Below are 20,721 nucleotides of genomic sequence, written 5' to 3'. Positions count from 1 at the left end.
GTCAGAAACTCCTCCTACAAGCTTTAACCAGTGCTTGGCTGGACACTGATAGACGTCACAAGACTGCTCTAACGGCTGATGAGAAAAGGTATTTAGCAGTTTATATTTACTAAAATAATTGCATTTCCATGTTCTGTGTACTGTGGGAGACCAGATATTGTGAATACAGAGTCCTGGGTTTAGTAACACTTTAACAGTATACATGGTGCTACAAGGAGGAGCAATGAATGATACATATTTAAAAAAAAAATTCTTGATGTACTTGGGTGGTAAAGGCTGTTGTAAAGGTTTAGGCCAGGGGTTAGCAACCCCTGACTTAGGATCTCATTGGCTGTAATTGATAGTTCCCTAGGCTATTGATTACAAAGCCTGGACCACCCACCTCCTTGACGTCACAAAAGCACTTCAGTGGATATAAACATTAATGCACTGTGCTTCTATAGTGGTAGAACAACACAGTAGTGAGGAGTGAAGGGCTGAAAAGGTGCATGATTTGAGCAGCCAGTAAATGGGGGACACTGCTGGAGAGAGCCTGATTCCCAACACACACAGGCAGGTGCTGCATATATGGAACATCATCACACCATGGCTGCTAAAATCACGCCACAATACTGCATCAGAGCTACAGATTAAAGAGGTTGTAAACCTGTAAGACAAAGGCATAATGAGCTAGTATGCATCGCTTGTGCATCGCATACTAGCTCATTATAAAATACTTACCTTAGAACGGAGCTCTCTCAGCGGCACCCGCACACCGCTGAGACTGCTGACATTTTCCCCGGAAATGCGGAAATGCACGCAGGAGCCGCTGGTCATGGCACACGGCCCTTAAGAAACGGCACAGGTGGCCATTTCTTTAGAGCGCATGTGCCGATAGTAAATATCTCCTAAATGGTGCAAGTTTAGGAGATATTTATAGTACCTACAGGTAAGGTACAGGCCTTATTATAGGCTTGTAGGTACAATTTAAAAGGAAGACTTTACTTCCTCTTTAAGGTATTCATTCAAATTAAATTTAGATTCATTTAATATAAAAATGTTTTCTTATTTTATTTCTCTTTTTCTTATTTGAATTTCTGGTGGAATAACAATCCTAAGGGTATTTTGCTCCTGAAAAACTCCTGATCAAAGTGCTATTTTACCAGTTGCTGGTTACTAAGTTGCCCAGTAGTAGTACTAACTGCTGCACACCTGTTCATTGTATACTGTGCATAGGTTCAGACTCTATTTAACTGTACTCCTTTAAACTACTCCCAATATTCAGCACAATGTAGCAATTGTAGCATAGAATATTGCTCTTTATGAAAGTCTAAAGTTGAGAGGTATGATTTTGCTGCACTGCCACCAATCCTGAGCTGTCTTTTTAATGCACTGTCACCAGTCCTGGGGATATTATTATAGGAGTCGCTGACACCATTGTTGGGGGGTTATTATTGAAGTTACTGTGACCCATGGGGGGTTTATTATCCCTTTTTGTGATTGAGGAGGCAATGTAGACATTTTGTTTTATATACCTAACACTCTCAATTTCTTGCAAACATTTTTGGCACACTAGGCTCAAAAGGCTGCTTACTCCTGGGTTAAGTAGCCCACACATGTAGATTTCTCTCGATCAGTCTAAGAGTTGAAAGAAAAATCTACGCTTACAGCATGAATAGACGCATCTCCCATTGTAGGCTATTTTAACAGGTGTTTGTCAGAATATAATAAAAACAATATTATATATAATATAATATAATAATAATATATAATAATATCATAATAAATTACATCTGCATCAAAACATATGCAGACTCTGCTCAGCCGACAATTTTCTATCCAGCTCCTTCAATAAAAGACAAAAGTTGATAAAAAAATCAATTTTGGACGATTCAGGTGTTGTCAACAGGGCCACCCATGGAGCAAATTCAGCCTGATTCAGCATGAATTGCCTGAAGTGCATTTCATGTATGGCTAGCTTTGGGCTGTAGAGATAGGGGAAATTTAAAAGGGTTATTGGGGCTATTGACTCAGTTTCATATTAAAACTGATACGCAAGGTAATAAAAACATGACATATTTTCGCATACTTACTTATCAGATGAGTTTGTGGAATGGGTGGTTGTTGGGTCTGGAGTGCAGGAGAAGAAATAAGGCACATATACTGTGATAGTGATAGTTGCCATCTATAAAATTAGAAATTACTCATTATTATTTTCTTCATTATAACTTGTTTCTATCATTTTATTTATAGTACATATTACCTCATAGTAAACAATTTTATATGCATTTCTGTCTTTCCTTGCTCTATAGTAAAAATATGTTAAAACTGAAGGCAAAGAAAGGTGAAACCCCAATAGAGGGAATTAACAAGAGTTTTCTGGCTGTATGGCCCTTTAAAAGGTCTTGTACCAGATTCAAAAATTCCTGCTGCCCATTTCAGTATCTTTACTGACTTATGCAGCAGATTCAGGTAGTTCTTAAAAGTGCCACTTTAACAAAGTGTGGCTAATACTACAGCTGATTCAAAAATAATTACCTCCAGGTTGTAGATAAACTGAAGATAAGTAGGACTTTAACTTCAACTTGGAGTACAGAGACAGGCAGATTGCCTCTCTCTGTATGCTGTGTATCAGCCAACAGTCTCCAAGCAATCAGTGATGCTGAGAGTGGGTGAGGCCTGATGGGGAAGCTAAGACACTAGTTCCCTATCAAGCCAACTGTCTCCTTGTGATTGACAGCAGGCAATGGGGATATTCTATAGCCAAAAGCAGACTGTCTATCACAAGGGGAGGGGATTTGATGGGGCTAGAGTGTCTCTGAATCATCATCAGGCTCCACCCACCCAGATGCAAAAAAGTGTATGTTATGTTTCTTATGTCTCTGTTGGGAAGATTTGCTCCAACTTCCTGTGATGTTATGAGAATATTAAAGTGTTACTAAACTCACAACATTAAAATCAGTCTGTTTATGCAGTAAAGCATTCTTGTTATATTCCCTGTGGAACCTAAGGGATTAATCCTCCGCATTGTGTAAAAAGGCTGTTTAATCCTGCATGCACAGATCCTCCTCTTCTTCCACTGACTCCAAAACATCTCTGGTTAAGTCAGAGTTACTGGAGTCAGACTGTACATGCTCAGTTTGGTGTGTGTTGCACAGGGCCCATCAGCAATGTCTAGACAGAGGGGCAGGGGTCCTGCATCCTGATAGGGCAGCTAGTGCAGTAAGAAAATTCCTCCTACAAGCTTTACCAGCACTGATAGAAGTCACAAGACTGCTATATACTGCAGATTAGAAAAGGTATTTAGCAGTTTATATTTACTAAAATAATTGCATTTCCATGTTCTGTGTACTGTGGGAGACCAGATATAGTGAATGCAGGGTCTTGGATTTAGTAAGACTTTAAGTGAGGGGAAACCAAAGGCAACCAGGACATAATCAAGAGGAAAAATATGTTTTTGTAGTAGCATGCAGAAAGCTTTTTCTTAGAGCTCCACTTTAATGGACGCTGCTAAACACTACTACCATTTCGCTGAAGAATTATGCCATAAAAGTAGTAACAACGTACATGATGAAATTTACTGTTTAATGGCAGATTTACTTGCTTTATAAAATATATGAGTTTACTGAAGGTGCTCATAAAGATTTATGAAAAATATGATTCTACTCACCAGCAAGACCAAAGTTTCAAGTAGCTTGCTCAGCTGTCTGAGAAGTTTGTGAGATATTGAGTTGAACAGCTTCAGACGGACTTTATTGATTGTTACATTTAGAAATACAAACAGGGCACCAAGTAAACCACCAATTACTCCTATGATAATACAGGGGATAAAGGCCAATACACTCATATCCAAAAAGTCTTTCACCTTAGAAAAACAAAAAGATTGCTGTTAAACTGAGGTCAGTGAGAATGCTGAATCATGTCCCTTACTGCGTTTGATAAGCTTGTCGTTTAAAATATATACAGTAAAATGCTTTTTAAGGTAAAATAAAATAAAAATAAATAAGTAGAACTTTTCTAACGAAAGTCAAAAGGGAAATCTATTTTACCTTTAAATGTAAATAATTCCCTCTTGAATGTTTAAAAAATGTAAAAGAATAAGTCACCAAGGATAAAAATGCACCTATTATCTTTGCCAAAGGTGAAAGGGGGCATCGGCTAATCAGCATTCCTTTCACATACATCTGTCCCCTGAGTCCCAAGCTGGCAGAGACCATCATGGCCTCCTTAATAATGTCCTTTTGCATTACATAACAGAATATCTTAGCTTGTAGCTCCCTCAGATGCTAGGGCCCATAGTCGGTAGGCAAGAGGCTAGCATTCAGTCCCCTCCAAAAGCCTCTGTCCCGGGTGAGTCTGTCACATTTGCCAAAGGCAAAAGGGGGCATCGGCCTGCCCAACCTTCTGAAGTATTACAGGGCAGTATACCTTTCGAGGGTCGTGGATTGGCATTGTAATGCAGACTCCAAGCAGTGGGTGTACAGTCATAGTTAGTCAGGTTGAAAAAAGACACAAGTCCATCCAGTTCAACCATAAAAAAAAACAAAAAACAAAAAAAAAATATCGTACAATCCAATATACCCAATACTATACCCACAGTTGATCCAGAGGAAGGCAAAAAAAACCCTAGCAGAGCATGCTCCAATTTGCTAAAGCAGGGGAAATAATTCCTTCCTGATCCCCCAAGAGGCAATCGGATTTTCCCTGGATCAACTTTACCTATAAATGTCAGTACCCAGTTATATTATGTACATTTAGGAAAGTATCCAGGCCTTTCTTAAAGCAATCTACTGAGCTGGCCAGAACCACCTCTGGAGGGAGTCTATTCCACATTTTCACAGCTCTTACTGTGAAGAAACCTTTCCGTATTTGGAGATCTCTTTTCCTCCAGTCGTAAAGAGTGCCCCCTTGTCCTCTGTGTTGACCGTAAAGTGAATAACTCAACACCAAGTTCACTATATGGACCCCTTATATATTTGAACATGTTGATCATATCCCCCCTTATTCTCCTTTTCTCAAGAGTGAGCAAATTCAGTTCCTCTAATCTTTCCTCATAGCTGAGCTCCCCCATGCCTCTTATCAGTTTGGTTGGCCTTCTCTGCACTTACCCCAGTTCCCCGATATCCTTTTTGAGAACTGGTGCCCAAAACTGAACTGCATATTCCAGATGAGGTCTTACTAATGATTTGAACAGGGGCAAAATGATATCTCTCTCTCTGGAGTCCATACCTCTCTTAATACAAGAAAGGACTTTGCTCGCTTTGGAAACCGCAGCTTGGCATTGCATGCTATTATTGAGCTTATGATCTACCAAAACCCCCAGATCCTTCTCCACTATGGATTCCCCCAGTTGTACTCCCCCTAGCATGTATGATGCATGCATATTCTTAGCCCCCAAGTGCATAATTTTACATTTCTCAACATTAAACCTCATCTGCCACACAGACGCCCAATTAGACAGAGCATTGAGGTCAGCTTGTAAATTGGAGACATCCTGTAAGGACGTTATTCCACTGCATAGCTTGGTGTCATCTGCAAAGACAGAAATGTTACTTTTGATCCCAGACCCAATATCATTTATAAAGATTTTAAAGAGTAAGGGTCCCAGCACTGAACCTTGGGGTACACCACTGATAACCCTAGTGGGGTGGCGATTGAGATTGAGGATGCCCCCATCCCTTTATTGATGTCACCATGGCTCACTTCCCTACCCCCAGAGGACATGTGGGGTCACCCCCTTATCGGTACCACTCTTGCAGTGGTTAGGTCGACTTTCCACACCACGGGCCTTTCACCGTTGCCTTCCCCTATGACTCCCATTATAGGAAATCCTGACTTCATCCCCGGACTTACCAGCAGAAGGGTGAGGAGGCTGGCTCTGCTAGGAAAATATTGTCTAGTGGACATGTGGGCACAGGGGGGGGGCTCCCCTCTCCGACAAGCATCTCCAGGCTTTCAGACCCGCCATTGGATAGTTTGAGCACTAACCAACTTAAACACTTCCTGCAGTCCCTTCAGAGGGCGCATTATATCCCACGTGATCTCACACCTTTTGAATAATTGTGCAGTTTGGGAGAGCCCTCTAGGCACACATTGTCTCTGTTATATGGCTACCTGACAACACAGGCTGACGAACCGACCCCCGATATTGGGAAGAGGACTTAGATATCCAGTTTACTCCACGAAAAGTGGAAAAAAATCTTCTTTTGGCACATACATCCTCCATAGCGAACCAGTACCAGGAAGTTGGGTACAAAATCTTATCCCGATGGTATAGAGTTCCTTATATACCTCACAAGATGGATAGGGCTTCCCCCAATAAGTGCTGGCTGTGCAAAGCAGAAGGTGGTACGGTGTTCCACATCTTTTGGTCCTGCCCCACCCTGAGACCTTTCTGGGAGGAGGTGACAACAACTGTTAAACATTTGACCTCAGTCGAGTTGAAAGGAAACCCGGCTGCATGTCTGCTACAACTGACAGAAAGACCTCTCCGGAAGTACAAGAAAATGCTAATGATGCAGTTCCTCAATGCAGCAGGGACACATGTCTCAACCACCAACCAGGGTCCTGTGGTACTCTAAAATCAATTATATTCTCTGTATGGAGGAATTGACAGCTACACTTCATAATACAGAAGAACAATTTAGAGATAAGTGGATTCCCTGGAGACATTTCACTTGTACGGAAGCTTACCTGCAGGAAGTGTCCCGTTCCGAGTCCTAATTGAACTAAATCTGGCAGCAGTACAGAGTTGCTTGCTGGGACTTCTGTTTGCGTTGCGGGAGTATGACCTATCCGCTCTGTTTTGCTTCCCCCCATTTCCCTCCCCCTTTTTCTCTTCCTTTGTTTCTGCTAAACTCTTACGACCTAGCTGATGTAACGGCAATTATACAATCACAGTGATCATAAAAATCGGTGGACCTGTCAACAAAGATGTGTTATGTGGTAATACGTGTAGACAAATCAACGATGCATGAAGTTGAATTGCTAGTATATCTATCTGTTCTTTTTCTTCATTAGATTTACTCATTCTCATTTGTTGAAACTTCATTGTTTGATTCTTACGGTATGTGTGCCTATGGCCCTTTAAGGCCCCTGGGCTTCACTGATTATAGATGCTACAGTATATGCAAAGCAATACACAAACTGTCCACAAACGTTTTCATAAGTCTTGTCTGTTTTCGGTATTTGGTATCTGCTGATTAAGTGTTTTTTCATTTGTGAAAATTACTTGACTTGTTGTATCTAAGATACTTTGCCATAATAAAAGAATTTTAAAAAATAAATAAAAAATAGACTGTTCACTTTGCAAAAAATTGTAAGGGATTTTCCCTTAGCTAAGTGAATGAGGTGAAGCCCTACTCAATTCCATCACCCAATAGTGTGCAAGCAAATATACTGGGGTTTTTTTCTGTGCATGTGAATGAATATTATTTGCAAAGTGAATTTTATTGCATTTACTAAGGGAGAATTACCTTGCAAAGTGAACAGCCTATTTACCTTTAAAAAATTGACCTCTTTGTGTCCAATTTGTGACTCTGAGGGTTGTCTCCTGGTAAATTGGCACATGCTTGATCTCACCCTGGAGAAAATATGGCGTTTTGAAATACAAGCTTCCCCAGCAGAGATCCTCTAAGGTAGAGCGCTGTACCATGTGCTTGTATGAGAAAGTATCTTGTTCTCTTTGGAGTTGATTTACTAAGACTGCAAAATCTGGTGCAGCTCTGCACAGAAACCTATCAGTTTCCAGGTTTTATTGTCAAAGCTTAATTGAACAAGCTTAAGTTAGAAACTGATTGGCTACCATGCACACCTGCACCAAGTTTTGCACTCTCCATTTTATTAAATCAATCCCCTTGTTTCGCTGAAATCCCTGGTGTTCCTGCCAGTCCCCTTGCTTTCCTATTAAAAACTGAGCACGCTAAGCAGGAGAGCACATCGTGGTCAGTTCTCTAATTATGCTCAGTGTACTCTCCTCCCATAATCAGACTTATCCTGATACTCCCCCCCGCTGCACAGCCATTCAATGACAAGCTCAGTGTGCTACTGCTTTTCCTCCCCCAGCTGAGAACAGAGGGAATATGATCGTTTATAAAAAAAAAAAAGAAAGAAAAGAAAAAAGGGTATTTATAATGTTTTTTTGTATCTATACCAGTGGTTCTCAACTCCTGTCCTCAGGACCCACTAACAGGCCAGATTTTAAGTATTACCTTGGGGAGATGCAGACTAGAATACTGCAATCACCAAGCAGCAAATTATATCACCTGTGATGTATTTCAGTTATCTTGCAAACCTGGCCTGTTAGTGGGTCCCGAGGACAGGAGTTGAGAACCACTGATCTATACAAAACTGTTTTGCCCTTCATTTCTATTTTAAACTGAATGAGTTGTTTTAAAAGGTGATCATTTACAATTACTTTAATATAGGGAGCTGGGGGGCAGTGTGTGGAGTAGTGTTTTGGGAGGTCTGTGGAGTGTGTAAATCAGGCCCTGTCAGTAGAGCTGCCTTTCTGAGTAAGAGATAGACTGAGTGAATGGGCTTGGTTTCCTAAAAGCAAATAGACTATTAACTTTGCAAGGTAATTTTCCCCAGAACTTAGTGAATGAGGTTAGTCTCTGCTGACTTCCATCATCCATCATGTGCAAGCATTAATGCTGTTGTTTTATTTTCCTTGCACATGATTGAGTATTGTTTGCAAAGTAAAATTTGTCCACATTCACTACACTCTGAGGAAATTCCCTTGCAAACAGCAACTTCCCTCGCAAAATGAACAGTCTATTTGCCTTCAGTAAATTAGCCCCAATAGATGACAATTTATTAAATGGGTATCTGCTTTATAATTCACTTTGTTTTTCTTTAGTGCCACATTTAACAACATATGCATTACAACATAGTAAATCTGACAAATCTATTTTGTTTAGAAAAGACGTGAAGTAAACTGGATTTTCCCTTTTCAATGACACATCTTCCTGCTAAGCAGACTGGTAGCCATTTTGTATAAACACTAATCTTTGTTTAAACTTCAAACTTGCCTTATTTGCTTCCTTTTTATCTGTTATATACCATACTATTGAAAGTATTTTTGTTATATCCGTTTGATAAGTGCAAAAACAAAACACCTGTTGACCCCACCAGAAATCCTGTGAACTGTTAACATCCTGTGCTCTGAGCCTTTGCTTCACAGAAATCCCAAGCAGTGTTATCAGCCCTGACCTGTTCTTTCTGTGAACTACAGAATTCCCTTCCCCCTTTGCTATCGACAGGAAGGCAGAGAATATTTTTTAGTCTAGAACAGAGAACAACCTGGAGTGACAACGCTGCTGCTCCATATACAATATAGTGAGCATTGTCACCCTAGGACAGGAAGTGTGTTACTGGGAGGATCATCACGAATGATCACAAACTAATGCAGCTACCAATATTAAGTACTGTTGAGCTACGACATATTCATTTTTTTCCCTTAAGTTTAGATGCACTTTAAGCAACATAAGCCCTTGAACCACCACCATGAAGATTTTCACATAGTTAGTTACATTCTATTGGTCAAATATAGGGGCCTCCTTTTCCAGGTGTCTATTTATGCTCCTTATAAACTTCTCTTTGTATCACATTCAACAGGATTTGTCAGATTGTGTTCCCCCTACTCTAACCTGGCAAACTTTGTTATTTCCAGTATACATCTGTCCAATGGAAACACAGAGGACTCATCAGATAATTGTATTCAACAGCCATTTAATGTACATTCACCAAATGCTAAACACAAACTTGCTGCTATTCACTTAGAGCATGTGCCAGAAAACATTTCCTGGGTTCTAATTATGTTGGAAAAAAAATTAGGTGAATCCCAAAGGGGACATTTCCTGATTCACCCAAGAATTATAAATAAGTCCCTAAACATTTCAATCATTCACTAACAAAAAAATATATATATTTTATCGGCATATATATATTTGTGCTGCCTAATTTAATTTAACAAAAAAGTACATACCCAAAATATAATTCTTTGCTCAGCTTTGAAAAATCCAAAATAACCCTGATATACAAATCCTCCAAATGAAGACGAAAACAATTCTGTGGTGAGAGATGCAATTAAACAGCAGAAAAATGTTTGGCAGGCCAACTTCAGGTCCCAAAAGGATGCCACCTCCTCTAAAGCAAAGAGAAGCCCTCCAACAGGAGCCCGAAAGACAGAGGCAATTCCAGCAGCTGCACCAGCGGTGATGAAATTCCTCCTGCAGAACAAACAGTTAAAGCGGATCTTTACTGCATCTGAGCAACACAAACCAAAAACATTATTTAATTCTATTTTATTATTCAAACTCAACCCATCCATTTATGTCTCCATGTTTTATTTTGTTGAGAAATCACTTTGAAAAACACCCCCCCCCCCCTATCATTTCTGGCCGTGGCCATCTTGAGTAAGGGCAAATGATTCTTGTAGCATTTACTGCCTGGAATTCATCTGCCCTTAGCTCAAGCATGCATGCAGGAGAGTGTGCTCAGCTGAGAAAACCCCTCCTTCTCTCCTCCCACCTGAAGACTCCTGGGATGTATGACATCAGTTTAACACAAGTAAATATGATATACTGTCCTGTCCTTTTTATACTTTTCCAGCACAAGGATTAAAAGTAATCAGTGTTGATTTGAAGAGTGAAGTTCCACTTTAACTATACTCACATTGAAAGGAAGATTATTGATTATTTTTTTGATTATGTTTATATTCTGGCAAAACATTATATGACTGTGGCCCATTTTATGGAGCAGACCTCCAACATGGGTATTACTATATATGCCAAGATCATTACAGAATCATTGTAGGCCCCCAGGGATTTGGATTTACCAAAACCATATAGTGCAAGAGCCTGCCTGATTGCATATTAATTGAAACTCCTAAGGTTTTGATAAATCTGAAGGAAAAAACTACAGAAAATTAGATAGTGTGTATCCAGATTTATGCATTTCCGAGTCCTAAGTAATTTTAACTCTTACAGCAATCTGAAAAAGGTTCCACTAACCATCTATACATTTGTTTTACCTTACATAGCTAACAAGTGTAATTACTGCTTGGCAGTGGTGGCCCGTCCATAAGGGCGCAAAGGTGCCGCCCCCCTAATCCATGCGCCCGGCCCCTAATCTGCATGCAGGGCATTGGAGGCATGGATTTCAATGTTTTTTTTTTTTTGGAAGCACATGATAAGAGCCTGAGGCTCTAGTTGGCTTAAAAAAAGACTGGGCTCGGAGCGCAGAGCACTGTGCCCTGAGCCCACCCAGTTGTGTGACAATAGCAAATTAATTTTCACTATTGTCTTCCTGATTCTCCTCTCGCGCAATCAGGAAGCGGGTCTTAAGACCCGATTGGCCAAGAGGAGACGCGACTGTACTGGTTGCCGAGGAGGAGTAGATGCAGGGGAAACCACCATGAAGCCTTCTAGGAGGAGGAGATGCAGGAAGGAGCCGAAGCTGCCCGCAACCTAGATGGGGTAAGTGCAGGGCTGGTGGGCAGACGAGCGAGCGACGGGGGGAGTATTTTGACCGATTGACCTACCAAATAGGGGGGTGGTGGTTGGTTTGTTTGCTGACCTCCAACCCCCCCCCCCCCCCCCCCACGGAATACGTTATACAGCCAAACAACAGAGTGATCTGTAAGCCGCTAGATCCCACTGCTAGAACAAAGTCTGCTTTGGCTAATCACACTATTCAGATACTTTATGTGTTTCCCAAGGGAAGAAGAACAATGTTAAAATGCTCCAAGAACACTTAAAAATGTGGCGATACTGGAGGAAACCGTATGCAAAATATGTGAAAAACTGACGCCTATATCTCACAATGCTCTGCGCCTAGGACTGCCCATGAAATCAAATGTAGTAAAAAGAAAAGCAGCTACTTAAATGAAAAACATATATGCATAAGCAAAAAAAGGTGTAAATCAATGGTGCCAAGTCTCTGATTCCTTATTTGCAGCAGCGCTATGTGCCCGATGTCAAGACACATATAAATAAGACAAAAAATGGTAAAGAAGATGTGCAGGACAGTTCAAAAGAATTCCAGTCTGTGCATATGAAGAGTTTCTTGTCACCAGGAAAAAGACAACACCGCGTGAGGGGGTGTCCCCCAGTGAGTTTGCACTCACCACAATTCCAGAAAATACAGGCCTTTGTACTGTTGTTATTTAATAACCATCCATCTTCTATCACCAACCACCAGATGTCGCTGAAGAAACCCACGTCACAAGTGGGTGAAACATGTCAGTGTGTGTGCCTACGCATGCCCTCTGCTGATAGCCAACTTGGGCTTTTCATCACTCCTTAGCCCTCATCCTATCTCCGCAAACTGGAAATCCACAAACAACTGAAAACTGGAAGTAAATGGCCAGGCGGCCCCATGCTGGTTTTGAGTGGATAACATCCTGTGCGTGTCACCAGGACTAGGAATACAGAGATTTGCATCCTGCACACCTGTGGACCCCTGCAAAGGACTCTGGATTCACCACCTTGTCGCTGCTATTGAGCACCAATCTAATATCATCTAAACAGTATACTATTAATCGAGAATGCTAGCGACATCTGGTGGTTGGTGATAGAAGATGGATGGTTATTAAATAACAACAGTACAAAGGCCTGTATTTTCTGGAATTGTGGTGAGTGCAAACTCACTGGGGGACACCCCCTCACGCGGTGTTGTCTTTTTCCTGGTGACAAGAAACTCTTCATATGCACAGACTGGAATTCTTTTGAACTGTCCTGCACATCTTCTTTACCATTTTTTGTCTTATTTATATGTGTCTTGACATCGGGCACATAGCGCTGCTGCAAATAAGGAATCAGAGACTTGGCACCATTGATTTACACCTTTTTTTGCTTATGCATAGATACTGGAGGAAAGTGAAATTGCCTAGGAACAGTCTCTCAGGCCTGCTTGAGGAAAGTATTAAGAATACTGACAAAGAATGTTGTCATAGGCAGGAGGCACTACACTGATTCCTCTGTACTGTTAGGAGCAAGGTATGGTCTTACACTCCCAATCCACTCTCTGTTTCTACCACTCACTGCTTAAGAGACGGTGCCTCCTCAGCAACCAATGGCGCACCTCCCACACAGTATCCCAGTTGCTAGGCAGTGGCGCTGTGCTGCCAGTTCCATCCTCTCCAGCCTGATTGGCTGCAGATGCCAGAAGGGCAAAACATGTAGGACGGGGTTGGTTTTGGATTTAAGTAATTCCACACACAGATCCTGTCCTGCTCGCAGCTTGTTGTGTGCTCCTGGAGCTAACAGTACTACTGATTGATTACAATGCACAGCTGCACCAGATTCTGTGTGCAACAGTTTTAGTAAATCTCTCCCTCTGTGTATTATATTATTGGGTGTTGCTAAAAGGGGACAGCACATTCACCATTTATGGGTTATATTTTAAGAGCTTTTTAGTTTTTAGTAACTGCAGCTTTCCCCTTTTTTCAGATATTTGTTCATATATACTTTTTTCTCACATGGTCCAGATTTTTGGTTGGTATCTACCTGCCTCCCTACCCTGACTTTACATGCTGTTTCTGCCCACCTAGCCTAGTCATTGGATTCCTCTGTTACAGATCCTCTGTTTGGAATATGGACTACTTTTTCAAAATATTCCCTGCCTTTGACCTTGGACTATATCTGGATAATGTCTTTGTTGCCTGCCCCGATCTTGGACCATCTCTGGATAATGCTAACTGTCTACCATGCGACTTAGACTGTAAGTTGTAGTATTTGGTCAACTAGGAGTTTAATATGTGCAAAACAAGAATTAAAAGCTACTGGGCTAAATACCAGGATTTACTTCTGGCTCAATATCTTAGTCCAGAAAGTAGATAATAACCCCAATAGCAGCCTGAGAGTTAAAGTGGTTGTAAACCTCATATATAAAATATGAACAAAGCATATGCTTCTATACTGTGCACTTGTCTCTATATAAAGCACTGACTGTGATTTCTCTCTGCTGCCTCATTCCTCTGTTATCTGTATGAGTTACTTCTGACAGCTTTTCATGACTCCAAGAGCTAACTGGTGAAGGGGAGGATAGTTCCAGCACACAGCCTGTGATTGACAGCCACAGTTTTGCACATTCCCTATGCACTGTGTGAAGTGGGGGGGGGTCCCTTGGGATAATAGCTCACTGAGCTCTCCGGGTTGAGACTTCAGATCCCCGCCCCCAGCTTTTCAGTGCTGAGAGATACAGTGTAAAATGTGTGTTTTAGAAGACTGTGGAGGAGAGAGCGCTGCAGATAAACAGGTACAACATATATAGGAGGATTTGTTTTCTCTCTGTGTATCACCTGAGGCTAGTCACTTCACTGGGTATATGTAAAGGATTACAACCACTTTAGAGCAGTATTTAACATAAAAAAAGCACTTGTGGAGACCCCGTTCTCACCTGTGGTGCAAAAGAAAGGGTGATGTCACAGTCCTTCTGGCAGGAATCTGAAAACACCTAAGATCCCAAATCTCAAGATAAGATACTCCTAAACTGAGATTGAGTGTTTTCTGATCCTCTCACCCTTTTGTGTGGATGTTGAAGTGTAAGGAAAATATATTTTTGAACTTATCTCACAAGTCCTTTTTTTTCAAACATGGAATGCGTTGATTTTTCATGGGGTGTCAGCCCACTGTTTTAACTAGCAGATCTTACATTTTGGTGCTACACTCCACAATAATAAGCCTCAACTATCATACAATGAAAAAATATATCTGATTCTAGGTCTACTTTAAATACAACCACAGTCTTGTAGGGCAACTGTGTGAAAGTTCATTACTGTGTTGTGTTGAAGATGTTTCTTTTACTTAGGTTTTGACATAATGAATCTAACATTTTAACCTCCACCACAGCCAACAAATAATGTGAGTTATGTACTTACTTATCTGCTGAATTCCGAAACCTTGTAAAGAATGGAAGTTTTATTCTCAGTGTGTCTGATTTAAACTGGCTCAGACCATATCCAACCACAGCTCTGAAATAATAATTGCTTTGTCAGATAAGAATCATTGTAACAATTACTACAAGTGTTTACTGGTATATTGCATTAATAAACTTCCTTCTGGGTACAATCGCATTTGACAACATTTTTTTCCTAGTCCTTGATATATCCCAGAACTAAAAAATGGATTGTGAAAAAAATGCTATAAATAGCAGGAGATTGAAATTATTACGGCACATACACTTCAATCCTAAGCATAAAAAAAAATTTTATTCAAGGTCATGGAATACCACATTTAGTGAGAAACATGAATGTTTGGGTGTAAGCCATTAAAGGGCATTTTCAATGGATGTTCCCTGTAGGGGAATTACAAAAATATATTTCACCAATAGCTTTATGAAATATTTGTGTATCTAATCCCTGGATAAGGAAACATAATCAGGGAAATTCTATTTTCTAGCAAACTGGAGATAATTAAGTAGACCAAATCAAAGCTGGTCTACAAGGGGAGGGGGTGTTGTGTAGTCATTAATTAATATACAGTGTTTAAATGTGTTTTACATTTACTTCATTGGTTGCTAGGATGTGGGCGGCCCTTGTCCTAGCATAGCATATCATCATTGGTTGCTATGATTAAGGCTGCCCCCATCCTAGCAACCAATGACAACGGGTCACATTGGGCTGACAGTGGGCAGAGCCTGATGGAGAACTGAGAGATAGTTCCCCATCAAGTCCACTTTATTTTGATTGACCAGACATGGGCGAATATCTATGACACCCTTTGTATATTCCTCAGAATGTATTTACTTATTTCAATCCTTGTATATTCTCTAGAACGTACTTATTCTGAACAACTTTACAGAACATTGGCAATTCACAGAAACCCCCAAAATAAACAAAATGATACACAAACCCTCGGCCCCAATACTGAAACCCAAGCCACCGTTTTAACCCATACATCCACATTGTAAAGTAACTCTGTCTACCTAATAAAAGCCAATTAAGGTGATTAACTTTTGTGAAAATGAACAGCCTAGCAAACTACCATAATATAGTTCCTCTTACCCAACATGAATCATTGGGGCTTCTGGGCCACAAAAGAGTCCTGCTGATACTGCTAATGCACATGACAAGAATGTTCCAAAAAATGTTCTTATATTAAAGATATGCTTCAGTGATGCTCCATTTAAGTACCCAATGACTTCAGGGAGAGCACTGGGTGACCCAGAAGGACAGAAAAACTGAAAGAGAAATAGGGGGAGAATATTTTATCTTTTTTTTTTTAATAGATAACATCTTTGCTTTTGTTTACAAAAGAACATTACTGAAAATCATAGAAAGCTTACTGAATAACTCATTTATGGAGTCTCCAGAGAGTTTGCCATGCAATTACATGCTGATCATAAGATATTAGGCTCACAAAGATTTAACACAAGAATATAGATCTTTATTTTACCCATGTGACTACAATTTTTAAATCCCATTGGAGTCTGAAAATAACTGTCCCTTATTTAAATTACTGTATTTATCGGTGTATAACACGCACCTTTTCCCCGTGGAAATAGGGGGAAAATCGCGGGTGTGTGTTATACGCCAACAGCATACCTCAGAGGGGAAGGAGGGGGACGAGTGCCGCCGAAAATCACCAAGCCGTCATCTCCTCTCCACTCGGCCCTCCGACACACAGTCCCGCCACCGGCATTGGACCAGTGTTCTGTCTATCACAGGATCTGGTCCAATGCCAATGGTGGAGGCGGGACTGTGTATGTGACTGCTGACTGAGACCGAGATATGGTGAGCTGCATTGAGGGGGCAGATGGGCGCAGAACAGGCTGCAGATGGGCACACAACAGGCTGCAGGTGGGCAGACAACAGGCTGCAGATTGGCACACAACAGGCTGCAGGTGGGCACACAACAGGCTGCAGATGGGCACACAACAGGCTGCAGATGGGCACACAAAAAAGTATTTTTTCCTGAAACTTCCCTCTTAAATTGGGGTGCGTGTTATACGCCGGCGCGTGTTAAACGCCGATAAATATGGTAAGTATTCTGGTTCAATAGATTTGTGAATGTTATTTGAGGGAGATAATCTAAACCAAAGCAATCATCAGTCTTAGTATACACAGTGCTTTCCATGAATAGAACATGTTGTGGTTTTGTATATTGTTCTCTCTTTAATTAAAACAGGAATATGTGTATAATCAGCAGCTGATAGACACACAGAGAATCAAGACTCTTAGTAATCTGTTACTGTATGAATGAACCAGCAGTGCTGTTTCTTTATCCATAACAGTATAAGATCATTGTGGATTTGTATAAAGCAGCTGCTTGTACACACTCAGCCTAGAGGGGGTGGGAGCTCTGTGCTGGCTGTACCTCCTCCCACAGGAACACCCATAATTTGGGCTTCAAAAGGGGGTGAAGCTACAGCCAGCATATAGAGGTGTTTTTAGGGGCCAGTGGGGCCACCAGTCAGGACAGGACTAATGTTTAAGCACTTGGTCCCCTTGGAAGTTAAATACATTTTTAAAATGAATGATAGGTCCTCTTTAAATGTTTATTTATAAAACAAAGATTGTGTAGCTGAGCAACATTATGGCAAGTGCTCCAGGGACTTGCTGTGGCTTTATTACACTTTATTAAAGTGGTTCTAAAGTCTAAACAGATTTTTACCTTAATGTATGCTATGCATTAAAGTAATATTAAAAGTATTTTTTTTAAATAACAAACATGTTATACTTACCTGCTCTGTGTATTGGTTTTGATCCCCCGATCCTCCTCTTCTCTGGTCCCCACCGGCGCTCCTGGCCCTCCTGGCCCCTCCTCTACTCTGAGTGCCCCATGGCAAGCTGCTTGCTATGGGGGCACCTGTGCATGCTTGCTCCATAAGGCACAAAGAATGGGGCTTGCCCCTCCCCTCTGCTCCTTCCTCACTGGTTGTGAGCTGTGATCACCAGCTGTGGGAGCCAATGGCGCCCGCTGCTGTCTCTCAGTCAATCAGGAGTCAGAGATCCGGGAGAGCAGCCGCTCCCATGTACATCGCTGGATTGCTGTCAGGCTGGGGTAAATATCTCCCACCTAAAAAATGGGAGTCACAAGCTGGTAAAAGGTAAATTACATTTGTAATTTAATTCCTTCCAGGAATTCCGCCTTTGAGTTTTACCATGACATTTATCTTCTACACCTGGCTTATCTTCAAGATAAATCTCATGGCTTTGTGCCTGCAAAAAAAGGCAGGTTCATTGGTTTCACAATTTAAGCACTGGTTTTCGTCTGAAACTTCTGCTTCAACATCTACACTTAGAGCATGAGAGAAATAAAACATGAAAGAGTGATATTTAGAAGCTCTCTATATAATATAATCATCTAGTTCATTGATTGATTTTTCTTTTTGCTTGTCTGATTTTTCAATCTGAAGACTCACCAGTACCACCTAGTTCCTACAAGCATAACCCAAAAATGCTGAGCCAAACAACTTAATGAAAAAAACAGCACCTAAAATAATTTTAAAGTGCTCAAAATATGATTAAAATGACAATATCACCACGGATCTCTTTTACAAAAAAAACTCATCTGTAAAATAAACATTTATATACTTAGCTTTCCAGTGACCTGTGTTTTGAAAAATACTGTTTTGTTCTGCTCCCAGTTGCTGCAAGTATTTGCATTTTTCAGGTGTGTAGAATACTGACTCTTCCTCTGACCCCGTGGTTCCCCATCGTCAGATTATATGTCTCTTCAGAGCAAGAATCCAATTCATCCGATGGCTGAATTCTTGCATGGGATGTTCAATACATTGGCCAACAAAAACATACGTTCTTTTACAGGTGGTCTTTTTTTGTAAAAATAATCTTGTGGTGAAAATGTCAGTTACAAAATCTCTTTTAATATGTATGGGAAATATATAAATAATTTAGAAGATTTTGAGACAAATATCAAGCACCCAGGTGAAAACTTGGTGCAAGTAATTGAGGGGTATTTCATTTGAAACACGTGTTTGGGGCATCAAACTGAGACAATAATTCAGAATAATGATACAGGTTGCCATGGGCTCCATTTTATTCAAGTGTGCATCTCCACAGAATATAATGAATGTTTATTCTGTCTGTTATTTCATGATTAGAAATTATACTAACCAATATAAGGTTTGATGCACAAAAGACCATACCGAGGCTGATTCCAAGAATAATCAGCCATGTTGTTACAAAGTCCCCATGCTGGAAAGATAAAAAGAAGGCATGTTCAGTCTTATAGTCCGCTTAAAGCAGTATTAATACAAAAAAAAATTAAATATTGCCTTTTACCATTCCTTAAATATAATGGCTACATTCATTTTTGCTTCCCTGTATTTTCACCTTATGATCTGGCCAGTAAGACACTTCCTGTCTCCACTCCACTGGAGGAGCAACATAGATATCTTTGGGGAGGTAGTTTTGGATTCAGTAGCAGATTTAGATGAATTTGACTAACAAAATTAAAGATGAACTCTAGATAACACTTTAAAAGCAGTTAGAGCAACAGTTTTTTTAGATTTATTATAAAGGTTTTACATAAATGAAAAAAGCTGACCAGTGTAAGCATTCCTATTAGTGTTGAATGGGTAGTCTCAATCCACTAACTGTCCCTTTTACCAGCTTGCTCTGGTAAATGAAGTTAAAAATAACAGACTTACTGGCTAGTTCAACAAATGAAAATAAAGGAAAAAAAAAAAAAAAAAAACGAAAAAAAGGAACGTAATGCAGCCACCACATCTAGGAATTGGTAAGCTGCAATATGTTACATTTTTGTTTTTGGGTTTAATACCCCTTTAACTAATATAATAATATAACATGCATGAATATATGAATCTGCAGATGAATTTTTCATCCAAAATACTGTATATAGGTCAAGGAACAATAGTCGCATAAAAGAAAGTGTATTTACTGTCAATGTTGGGGTTATTTACAGTATGTGGAATGTTTAGTGCATGTGGCAGACATTACGTTTTTTTTGGGCCACATGCAGCCATCTTACTATGTCATTGTCGAAATCACATACTCCTTCATTGTGGCAATTGTTTAAGAATAAAGGTTATTTTATCGTATGTATTTGGCAGCTAAAAACTTCAGAAAATATTGAAAAATTACGCTTATTAGTATTATATTAAATACAAAAGCATTCGTCTTTTTCTAAATGTATTAGGGGTACATTCATTAGATATCAATACAGTCTCTAGAAGAATTATTTCACTGTATTCAGCACCATGTTTAATCTGATTTGGACATGCCTTGCATATGGTATAATGGCAAAGTCAATAGATAAATTTCAAAAAAGACTCAATATTTTCCACAGATATAATTATAACAGAATAATAATGGAATATTTGAATCCAGAGAACTAATCGAATTGTTCTTGTAGTGTCAGTAAGGCTTTTTTTAACCCTGTGTGGAAAATCTGGACACAGTTTCCCATATGATTTTGTTGCCTTTCTATGGACTACAACTTTGGAAAAAGTTGAACTTGATAGACTAATTACACCTTAGCACTAATATTTATGTGAAATAAATGTGTTCCCTCTGCATTCAGTGATACGATATCAAACAGAGAGCTGCTCATACCCACATACAAGATATAATTTTGATGACAAGTTAAAAAAGTGTTGTGCTATCCGAGCCAGTGTTAATATAAGACATATAAACATAACTCTTCAAATGTCAATGAATATGTGCAACATGCTATCAGTTCAAAAACATACAGTACTTTTTTTTTGTAAATTACTTTTTATTAAGATTTATAGTACAGGCATACAACATTAAGC

At 40.0% G+C, this 20,721-nt stretch overlaps 1 protein-coding gene across 2 annotated transcripts in view; it reads right to left on the bottom strand.

The window, feature by feature from the left end:
* LOC141145159 (chloride channel protein C-like) overlaps nucleotides 1-20,721 on the bottom strand; it is a 225,666-nt gene that overhangs the window by 139,870 nt on the left and 65,075 nt on the right. For both annotated transcript variants that reach the window (XM_073631572.1, XM_073631571.1), the window contains exons 5-10: nucleotides 19,061-19,141; nucleotides 15,989-16,164; nucleotides 14,864-14,956; nucleotides 9,968-10,211; nucleotides 3,650-3,844; nucleotides 2,073-2,164 (exon numbers count right to left, since the gene is read on the bottom strand). In XM_073631572.1, coding sequence (XP_073487673.1) covers nucleotides 2,073-2,164; nucleotides 3,650-3,844; nucleotides 9,968-10,211; nucleotides 14,864-14,956; nucleotides 15,989-16,164; nucleotides 19,061-19,141 — 881 coding nt within the window. The remainder of the gene's footprint in view (nucleotides 1-2,072; nucleotides 2,165-3,649; nucleotides 3,845-9,967; nucleotides 10,212-14,863; nucleotides 14,957-15,988; nucleotides 16,165-19,060; nucleotides 19,142-20,721) is intronic.

The sequence above is a fragment of the Aquarana catesbeiana genome, linkage group LG05 (genome assembly GCF_042186555.1).
Source record: "Aquarana catesbeiana isolate 2022-GZ linkage group LG05, ASM4218655v1, whole genome shotgun sequence".
Lineage (NCBI taxonomy): Eukaryota > Metazoa > Chordata > Amphibia > Anura > Ranidae > Aquarana > Aquarana catesbeiana.
This window is presented reverse-complemented; position numbering and strand designations above follow the sequence as displayed.